At 40.6% G+C, this 10,601-nt stretch overlaps 1 protein-coding gene across 3 annotated transcripts; it reads left to right on the top strand.

Moving 5' to 3' along the window:
• The first annotated feature begins 279 nt into the window (after window positions 1-279).
• On the top strand, window positions 280-10,315 carry LOC137719665 (protein CELLULOSE SYNTHASE INTERACTIVE 1-like). 3 transcript variants are annotated; one of them, XM_068458705.1, is made up of 8 exons: window positions 280-449; window positions 767-930; window positions 1,424-1,497; window positions 2,630-5,675; window positions 5,878-8,422; window positions 8,771-9,225; window positions 9,652-9,768; window positions 9,896-10,315. In XM_068458705.1, exons 2-8 carry the CDS (start codon window positions 865-867, stop codon window positions 10,034-10,036), a joined length of 6,444 nt encoding a protein of 2,147 aa, XP_068314806.1. In that variant the 5' UTR covers window positions 280-449; window positions 767-864; the 3' UTR covers window positions 10,037-10,315. The 3 variants fall into 3 exon arrangements, with proteins under 3 accessions (XP_068314806.1, XP_068314805.1, XP_068314804.1); XM_068458704.1 differs by having other exon boundaries at window positions 280-601; XM_068458703.1 differs by having other exon boundaries at window positions 280-645.
• The last annotated feature ends 286 nt before the right edge of the window (window positions 10,316-10,601 follow it).

Here is a 10,601-nt window from a genome sequence, read left to right as displayed (position 1 = left end):
ACAATTCTTTAAAAATCGCTCTGCAAAACATTACCGAACGGGCCTAATACTTTCACAAGCTCAATTTGTACTTTTACAATGTGATTTGCTAAAAAAGCCGGTCGACTATAGAGCTGAAAAGAAAGCCGAAGCCAAGCCATGGAAGCGTTTCACGCTTGAAACCGACTGTCGGTGGTCTTATTAGGCTGTGACGGTGCAGCTGTCTGTCATTCTCTCTCTCGCGCTTCTTCACGGTATCTAATGTAAGCGTAAAACTCGTCCAACAGACAAAAAGGAAACTAAAAAAGAAAAAGGAAAATAATATAAATCTCTATCTTTTTGATTTGTTGCTTGTAGACTTGTAGTTGTGGTGTTGTTGCGCTTCAATTCCCTTGTCTTTTACGAAACCCAATTGCCAGCTCAATCGAATTGATGCACCAAACAGCTTCTGCATCTCTCACTATCTCAAGGTCTCACCTCCTCCATCTCTCTCTCTCAATTGCAAATTTGCACATTTGCACAATTGGGTTTGCATTTGTTAGTGTTGCGCTTTGACTCCCCACTGAAAGCTCCGGACTTGATTCGATCTCATCCGAATCCTCCTTCCTGTGAGAGAGCAATTGTATGTTGATCTGTTCCTTTCTTCTGCAGAAACAAGAAATGCAAGTGAGGAACAAGTCAATTCAGCTTCACTAGCTCACTCACTCAATCATGCTTCAATTTGTAGAATTTGTGGTAAATTGTTAGATTTGTTATCTGATCTGGATTCCTTGTGTTTGGGTGGCAGGAGGCTGTGAGGTGAGGTAGATCTGGAGAAGGCCAAGCTGGTCACTTCTCTTTACTCCTTTTTCCTAAGGAATCTTGAAGAGTAGCAGCAAAGCTGGCATGGCAACCACAATGGGATGGAGGTATGCTGCCACCAATGGCAGCACCCTTTCCACTAATGATCTGGTACCCGTACCCGCCTATTATGTCGTTTCTGTTTCATTTCTATTTCTTATGTTGGTTTCTTTCTATTATGAATATTGGGTTGGCTGCCATTTTCCATCTTCTTGTTTCATTGTCCAATCATCTATATGCCTCATTCTGCTGCACAGTGTTTGGTATGGATTATTACTCTAGAGTTTAGCAGATTTAATATCTAGTAGCACTGGATTTTAAGTGATTCGGGAATGCGTTTCTGGGAGCTTGGGAAAATTTAAATTTGGAATTGGATTCATAACCGATCCCAAGAAGTCTGTTTCCCACCCAAAATATTGGTTGAGAGTGGATATTGAAAAGCAACTCACAATGATCCCATTATGAAGAAAAGAAAGAATCATATTGAGAAAAATTAAACCGGTAGGGGGGGTGGGGCGGTGGTGGAGAGGGTGAGATTTCATGTTTTAGATACAAAAGCGCATAATGGATTATTCTCTCATTGCTTTCGTTCTTGTGATTTCAGGAAAGGAATGGTGATGCAAAAGTTCAAGATTCGGAGCCTCCAACACCACATTCTCTTCTAAAGATGGGTTCAAGGTTGGTTAAAATTTCTTTCCGCAAACTATTTGGCCAAGTTGGTTAAAGGAATTTGTTTGCATATGGGAAATTTTTTGCCACTTGGTAATCATTAAGGTTCTAGCAGGTTATGCTAGCGAGTATTTTGCTGCTTTCTGTGAGCTAGTGTCTGCTTGTGGCAGGATGGAGAAATACTTGAACCGGTCTCCCTTAGGAGATAGCACTTCCATTAATGATAGTTTGTTTCTGTGTCTAATCCTAAGGGTGCAGGTCATATAGTTCCAAAATGATTTCACGCAAACGAAGATGGGGATCTGGTTGCTTGCTTTTTTTAATGGGGCTTGTCTACTCTTCTACACACTGTCTCTCCATTCTAGCAAAACTTGATCTTTGTTTAGTTTATCAATTAAGAACCACATCTTCTGTCTCAAATTATGACGGAATTAATACTGTTTTAAGAACCACCTTTTTCATATCATAATCATACTTTAGAAGTTCTTATCTCCATCACAGGAGAAAGAACATACAAATGTTGGATTTTGTAGGCAGGAAGATTGACAATGTTATAGGTAGTTTTTCTCGATACTTCCTACACATCGTATTCCTTCCAGTGCATTAAATGCTCACTATGTTGGTGGAGTTTACCAATAAATGCTGTTACGATAGAATCAGTAATTTGTCACTTGGAAGCAATGATGCATTTTGGTTACCTTTGGTCGGACATCTTTCAAATATTTTTTTATTTTTTAAAATTTTATGGGTTTGAGTTGTTTGATGGAATTTAACTAGTGATCCGTGTCTTCTGCAAGCTGTGAATAAATGAGACCCAATAACAGGTTGTCAATTTGAAATATTAAGTGTCACTATCAATTATTTCTGAGGTTATAGGATTTGGTTTTCATGCCACATATATTTGGAATTCTGTTATCTTGTAATTATGTCATGTTGTTTTACCTTCTTCAGAGTCGTATTTTCTTGTTTTGGATGCAGGCTAATAAGTGGTTTTTGTTTTTTTCGGGGGGGGGGGGGGGGGTTGGGTGGGGTGGACCTTGTCCACTGTGTTGTATTTTCTTTAGTTAATAAAAGCTATGTTTATTATAAAACAAGGGGATAATTCTGGCTAAGTTATCTTTGGTTCTCATATTTCTTACAGAGATCGTAGTAGTAGCATGGAGGATGCAGATGGGACATTGGCAAGTGTTGCTCAATGCATTGAGCAGCTGCGTCAAAGTTCCTCATCTGTACAAGACAAGGAGTATTCGTTGAAGCAGTTGCTTGAGCTTATCAATACTCGTGAAAATGCTTTCAGTGCTGTTGGATCTCACTCTCAAGCAGTTCCAGTGCTTGTTTCTCTTCTTCGATCAGGTTCAGTTGGAGTTAAGATACAAGCTGCTACTGTTTTAGGCTCTCTCTGCAAGGAGAATGAACTCAGGGTGAAAGTCTTGCTTGGAGGATGCATTCCGCCATTGCTTGGTCTACTCAGGTCCAGCTCAGCAGAAGGGCAAGTTGCATCTGCGAAGACAATTTATGCTGTTTCTCAAGGTGGTGCCAGGGATCATGTTGGATCAAAAATATTTTCAACTGAAGGAGTTGTGCCAGTGCTCTGGGAGCAGCTACAAAAAGGGATCAAAACTGGTAGTTTGGTTGATAGTTTGTTGACTGGAGCGTTAAAGAACCTATCCAGCAGCACTGAGGGATTCTGGACTGCAACCTTCCAAGCTGGAGCAGTGGATATACTTGTGAAGTTGCTGACAACCGGGCAGTCAAGCACTCAAGCTAACGTGTGCTTTCTACTTGCATGTATGATGGTGGAAGATCCATCTGTCTGTTCTAAGGTGCTGGCTTCAGAGGCTACCAAACAACTTCTCAAGCTTTTAGGATCCGGAAATGAAGCTTCTGTTAGAGCAGAAGCTGCAGGTGCTCTTAAATCTCTTTCTGCCCAGTGCAAAGAAGCAAGACGGGAAATAGCTAACTTCAATGGCATTCCTGTATTGATAAATGCTACAATAGCCCCTTCCAAAGAATTCATGCAGGGTGAGTATGCCCAAGCGTTGCAGGAGAATGCGATGTGTGCTTTAGCAAATATTTCTGGTGGTTTGTCATATGTTATCTCAAGCCTTGGGCAAAGCCTTGAATCTTGCACTTCACCTGCACAAATTTCTGATACATTAGGGGCTTTGGCTTCAGCTTTGATGATATATGATAGTACAGCAGAATCTAATAGAGCATCAGATCCTGTGGTTATTGAGCAGACATTGGTTTCACAGTTCAAACCGCGTTTACCGTTTCTTGTTCAGGAACGAACCATAGAGGCCCTTGCGAGTTTGTATGGGAATTCTGTACTCTCAATTAAACTTGCCAATTCAGAAGCAAAGCGTTTGCTTGTTGGTTTGATCACAATGGCAACAAATGAAGTTCAGGATGAGCTAATGAGAGCTCTTCTTGCACTTTGCAATAGTGAGGAAAGTCTGTGGTGTGCGCTTCAAGGCCGTGAAGGGGTTCAGCTGTTGATATCACTTCTTGGGCTTTCATCAGAACAGCAGCAAGAATGTGCAGTTGCACTGCTTTGCCTGCTTTCCAATGAGAATGACGAAAGTAAATGGGCTATTACTGCTGCTGGTGGCATACCTCCACTTGTTCAGATTCTGGAGACAGGATCTGCAAAAGCCAAGGAAGATTCAGCATCAATCCTTAGGAACCTGTGCAACCACAGTGAAGATATACGTGCATGTGTTGAAAGTGCTGATGCTGTTCCTGCATTACTGTGGCTTCTAAAGAATGGAAGTTCAAACGGAAAAGAAATTGCAGCAAAGACTTTAAATCATTTGATCCATAAATCTGATACAGCAACCATTAGCCAACTTACTGCATTATTGACCAGTGATCTACCTGAATCTAAAGTGTATGTTTTGGATGCTTTAAAAAGTATGCTGTCCGTGGTCCCCCTCAATGATATATCACGTGAAGGTAGTGCTGCTAATGATGCAATTGAGACAATGATAAAAATATTGAGCACAACTAAAGAAGAGACTCAAGCCAAGTCTGCATCAGCTTTAGCTGGAATATTTGAATCCAGGAAGGACTTGCGTGAAAGTAGCATTGCTGTTAAAACTCTTTGGTCAGCCATCAAGTTGATTAGTGTCGAATCTGTATATATCCTTGCAGAGGCCTCACGTTGCCTTGCGGCAATATTTCTTTCAATTAAAGAGAACCGGGATGTGGCAGCTGTTGCTCGAGATATATTATCCCCATTAGTTCTGCTTGCTAACTCTTCAGTTCTGGAAGTTGCAGAACTAGCAACATGTGCTCTGGCTAATCTTATTTTGGACAGTGAAGTTTCAGAGAAAGCAGTTGCTGAAGATGTTATTTTCCCGGCTACTAGAGTTTTGCGTGAAGGCACAGTACCTGGAAAGACCCATGCAGCAGCAGCAATTGCTCGCCTGCTCCATTCTCGTCAAATTGATTATGCTTTAACTGATTGTGTGAATCGTGCTGGAACTGTTCTTGCATTAGTTTCTTTTCTAGAATCTGTTAATCATGATTCTGTTGCCACATCAGAGGCACTTGAGGCACTTGCTATTCTATCCAGGTCAGAAGGTGCTTCTGGAGATATAAAACCTGCATGGGCAGTTTTGGCTGAATTCCCGAAAAGTATTACCCCGATAGTTTTATCCATTGCTGATGCAACACCCTTGTTGCAGGATAAGGCTATTGAAATATTATCACGGCTTTGCAGAGATCAGCCTGATGTATTGGGTGACACAGTTGCTACTGCTTATGGATGTATTTCATCAATTGCCAAAAGGGTGATCAATTCAACAAAATCAAAAGTTAAAACTGGAGGAACTGCACTACTTATTTGTGTTGCAAAAGTTAGTCATCAGAGAGTTGTGGAAGATCTTAGTGAATCAAACTTACGCACCCAGCTAATTCAAGCTCTTGTTGCAATGCTTAGTTCTTTGGGAAGCCCAGGGGATAATGAGAATGATTCTATTGGCATTTATAGGCATGCTAAAGAGGAAACAAAGATTGATGAGTCTTATTCAAGCACAGGAGTAATTAGTGGTGTCAATTTAGCTATGTGGCTACTGTCTATTCTTGCCTGTCACGATGAAAGGTGCAAAATTGTGATTATGGAGGCTGGGGCTGTGGAAGTCCTCACTGACAGGATCTCAAATGATTTCTCACCCTACTCACAGGTAATCAACTCTCTTATTTTGCTTAATGTATTCACTCAATAAGGAAGAAGATCAAGATACATTGGATCATTTCTGAATTTGTATATACGCAGATCCATCATAGGAAAGTGTTGTTCACTACCTATCTGGTTACTTATCCATTAAATATTGCTTATAGCCCTAATGATCTAACCTGGTTTTGTCCTGGGTGCAATGTATGCAGATTGAGTTTAAAGAAGATAGTAGCATATGGATTTGTACTTTGCTGTTGGCAATCTTGTTTCAAAACAGAGACATCATACGAGCACATGCAACCATGAAATCTGTACCAGTACTTGCAAACTGGTTGAGATCAGAAGATTTGCCCACCAGATATTTTGCTGCACAGGCGATGGCCAGCCTAGTCTGTAATGGTAGCAGGGGGACTCTTCTATCTGTTGCAAATTCTGGAGCAGCAGGCGGGCTCATTTCCCTACTTGGCTGTGCGGATATTGATATAAGTGATCTTTTGCAGTTGTCAGAAGAGTGTGGTTTAGTACGTTATCCTGAGCAAGTTGCCCTTGAGAGGTTGTTCAGAGTTGAAGACATAAGGGTTGGTGCTACTTCCAGGAAAGCAATACCTGCACTTGTTGATCTACTCAAACCCATTCCAGATCGTCCTGGAGCACCATTTTTAGCACTTGGGCTTCTGACTCAGCTTGCGAAAGACTGTCCATCGAATAAAATTGTAATGGTAGAATCAGGAGCTTTGGAAGCACTGACCAAATATCTTTCACTTGGCCCTCAAGATGCAACTGAGGAAGCTGCTACAGATCTGTTAGGTATACTATTTGGCAGTGCTGAAATCAGGAGACATGACTCTTCATTTGGTGCTGTTGGTCAGCTTGTGGCAGTTTTACGGTTAGGTGGAAGAGCTTCAAGGTACAGTGCTGCTAAAGCATTGGAAAGCTTGTTTTCTGCTGACCATATAAGGAATGCAGAAAGTGCTCGACAAGCTGTTCAACCCTTGGTGGAGATTCTCAATACTGGTTCCGAGAAGGAGCAACATGCTGCAATTGCTGCGTTGGTAAGGCTGCTGAGTGAAAATCCATCAAGAGCCTTGGCAGTTGCAGATGTTGAGATGAATGCAGTAGATGTTCTCTGCAAGATTCTTTCTTCAAATTGCTCAATGGAGCTGAAAGGGGATGCTGCCGAGTTGTGTTGTGTTCTCTTTGGAAATACAAGAATCAGGTCAACAATGGCTGCAGCTAGATGTGTGGAGCCTCTGGTGTCTCTTCTTGTGACTGAGTTCAGTCCTGCACAGCATTCAGTTGTCCGTGCGTTGGATAAACTTGTTGATGATGAGCAACTGGCAGAACTTGTTGCTGCTCACGGGGCAGTTATACCTCTTGTAGGTCTTCTATATGGTAAGAATTACTTGCTCCATGAAGCTATTTCTAGAGCCCTCGTGAAATTAGGGAAAGACAGGCCTGCTTGCAAGATGGAAATGGTGAAAGCTGGAGTAATTGAGAGCATACTTGACATCCTCCATGAGGCACCCGATTTTCTCTCTGCTGCTTTTACAGAACTGCTCCGAATATTGACCAACAATGCAAGCATTGCTAAGGGACCATCTGCTTCAAAAGTGGTTGAGCCCCTTTTTGTGCTTCTAACAAAACCAGAGTTTGGACCTGATGGGCAGCATAGTGCACTTCAAGTTCTTGTCAACGTTTTGGAGCATCCACAGTGTCGTTCTGACTATAAGTTGACATCCCACCAAGCTGTTGAACCTATTATTCCCTTACTTGATTCTCCTGCTCCAGCAGTACAACAGTTGGCCGCTGAGCTTCTGTCACATTTACTCTTTGAAGAACAACTTCAAAAGGATTCAGTGACTCAGCAAGTGATTGGTCCTCTCATACGGGTTCTTGGCTCTGGTATACACATATTGCAGCAGAGAGCTGTGAAGGCCCTTGTTAGTATTGCGCTAATTTGGCCGAATGAAATAGCAAAAGAGGGTGGTGTCACTGAATTGTCCAAGGTGATATTGCAATCAGATCCATCTCTTCCTCATGCCTTGTGGGAATCGGCTGCTGCTGTTTTATCAAGCATTCTGCAGTTTAGTTCTGAATTTTATTTGGAAGTGCCTGTGGCTGTGTTGGTAAGGTTGCTTCGTTCTGGCTCAGAAGGCACAGTAATTGGTGCATTGAATGCTCTTCTGGTACTGGAAAGTGATGATGCAACCAGCGCAGAAGCAATGGCTGAAAGTGGTGCTTTAGAGGCTCTTTTGGATCTTCTTAGATCTCATCAGTGTGAGGAAACTGCTGCTAGGCTGTTGGAAGTATTGTTGAACAATGTGAAGATCAGAGAAACTAAGGCTACCAAGTCTGCTGTATTACCATTGTCTCAGTACCTCTTAGATCCACAAACCCAAGCTCAGCAAGCGAGGTTACTGGCAACTCTAGCTCTTGGTGATCTATTCCAAAATGAGGGCCTTGCTCGAAGCACTGACGCTGTTTCAGCTTGTCGTGCACTAGTAAATGTGCTGGAAGAGCAACCTACTGAAGAAATGAAGGTTGTAGCGATATGTGCTTTGCAGAACCTTGTCATGTACAGTAGATCTAATAAAAGAGCAGTTGCTGAGGCTGGTGGCGTCCAGGTTGTGTTGGATCTGATTGGTTCAAGTGATCCAGATACTTCTATTCAGGCTGCAATGTTTGTTAAACTTCTCTTTTCAAACCATACCATTCAAGAGTATGCTTCTAGTGAGACAGTAAGGGTGATTACTGGTAAGTTATTTTTGGCTTTTACGCAGAATTTTATTTGAGCTATCTAAGTAGGTACCTTCTTTAGTTTTATTGTGGTTAAAAGGTGCAAAACGATGCTATGCTGTGTGCGACCATAGTAGAACCCTTAGGTTGAAACTTGAAATCAATATTTAAGTAATCCGCTAATTTATATTTATTTTTTTTTTGTTGAAGTATTAGAGTTAGATTAATCATTTTGGTTCACGTGAATAATCATTTTAGTTCATTGAAAGGTTTCAGTTGTTACTTGGATAACCTTGCTTCTGAAGCAGTTATTTTTCTTTGTTCTTTTAAAAAAAATAACTGATACGATTTTTTTGGCCTCATTAGCTGCTATCGAGAAAGATTTATGGGCAACCGGAACTGTTAATGAGGAGTACCTGAAAGCTCTGAATGCTCTTTTTAGCAACTTCCCACGACTTAGAGCCACAGAACCTGCAACGTTAAGCATTCCTCATCTTGTTACATCCCTCAAGTCAGGGTCAGAGGCAACTCAAGAAGCTGCCTTGGATGCACTCTTTCTTCTTAGGCAAGCTTGGTCAGCATGTCCAGCTGAAGTTTCTAGGGCGCAGTCAATTGCTGCAGCCGATGCAATCCCCTTGCTGCAATACTTAATTCAGTCTGGCCCACCTCGGTTTCAGGAGAAGACAGAATTTTTGTTACAATGTTTGCCGGGGACATTGGTGGTGATAATCAAGCGTGGAAACAATATGAAGCAGTCAGTGGGAAATCCTAGTGTTTATTGCAAGATTACACTCGGCAACACTCCACCTAAGCAAACTCAGGTAAAATGCTTTTAAATGCGTTCTCTCCACTACCATTTCTATTCACAAGTGATATATGAATCTTATTTTTTTAGTTTGTCGAATATATGAATCTTTATTTTGGAACTTGAAGAAATGCAAAATAAATATCTTAGTAAATGCCTAAATTCTTTTTTTCTTCATGTTGTTTCTTCATGTTGACATATTCAAGGAGAAATCTCTGAACTGTGATTTCTGTTGAATTGTAGGCCATTTACCGTATTATATTAAACGAAGTATAGTTCATAGTTATTGCAAGAACAGTAGAATTCTGGAAACTAAATATGCTAGCCATGTTGATTGTGTTTCTGGGATATAGCGCATGGTATCTTTTCTGTTTCTCCAGTGATACATGACCTTGATATTGGTGCCATTGTAACCTCTTATCACGATTTTGTGAATTTACAGGTTGTTTCAACTGGACCGAATCCTGAATGGGATGAAAGCTTTTCGTGGTCCTTTGAGAGTCCTCCGAAAGGCCAGAAGCTCCACATATCTTGCAAGAACAAGAGCAAAATGGGAAAGGTAAGTGGACAAAGATGTCGCATATAGGCACTTCTATTTATAATAAGAGGATACCTTTTCTCATCTGATCCATCATTTTTGATCTACCAAATAGCTGGTAACCAATTCTCATTTGATATATTGACAGAGTTCATTTGGAAAGGTAACCATCCAGATTGATCGTGTAGTAATGCTGGGAGCAGTTGCCGGAGAGTACACTCTGTTGCCAGAAAGCAAAAGCGGGCCGTCACGGAATTTAGAAATAGAGTTCCAGTGGTCTAACAAGTAACAACAAAACCCACATTGAGTTTTTGTTATAATTCTTGTGCAAATGAATTATTAGGGGAAACATGTTCAAAAAGATAGTTCTTTTTTTTTCTTTTCTTTTTAATTTTCAGTCTGGATTATTTATCATGTGAATGTACATAATATCCCAAAGATTCTGATTTTTTGTCAAAAGCCCATTGAGTAGTCATTTGTGAATGTATTCTTTTATAACTTGTGGGAAACATGTAACTTACTTGTGTGCTTGTCAATGTGAGTGGAAATAATGAAAGTTGAATTTTAATGGTTTTTTTTATGGTTAAATGCTAACTTTGCTTATATGGTTTATATGGCTTATACTTAGTTTTATATATTTTCTCATGCTTATTTTTTCTCTGACAACCATGTTGAAGTTGTGATGCCCCCAAATTCATGGTGAATATTTAATGAAATATGATACTTGTACTTGTGACACAAGTTTAAGATACAAACACACGAAGGGAGTTACTTGAAATATTTTAGAGTAAACTTTTATTCAAAACAGGGCGAGCAAAGATGAGTTTTACATAAATATTACAATACAAAAACAT

The sequence above is a fragment of the Pyrus communis genome, chromosome 16 (genome assembly GCF_963583255.1).
Source record: "Pyrus communis chromosome 16, drPyrComm1.1, whole genome shotgun sequence".
Taxonomy (NCBI): domain Eukaryota; kingdom Viridiplantae; phylum Streptophyta; class Magnoliopsida; order Rosales; family Rosaceae; genus Pyrus; species Pyrus communis.
Note: the sequence above shows the minus strand (reverse complement) of the source record. Positions and strands in the feature narration are given on the sequence as shown.

Coding starts and splice junctions, on each gene's coding strand:
- LOC137719665 (XM_068458705.1), top strand. CDS start 865: ATGGCAACCACAATGGGATGGAGGTATGCTGCCACCAATGGCAGCACC. Junction 1,498..2,629: donor CTTCTAAAGATGGGTTCAAG/GTTGGTTAAAAT, acceptor TATTTCTTACAG/AGATCGTAGTAGTAGCATGG. Junction 9,226..9,651: donor CTCCACCTAAGCAAACTCAG/GTAAAATGCTTT, acceptor GTGAATTTACAG/GTTGTTTCAACTGGACCGAA.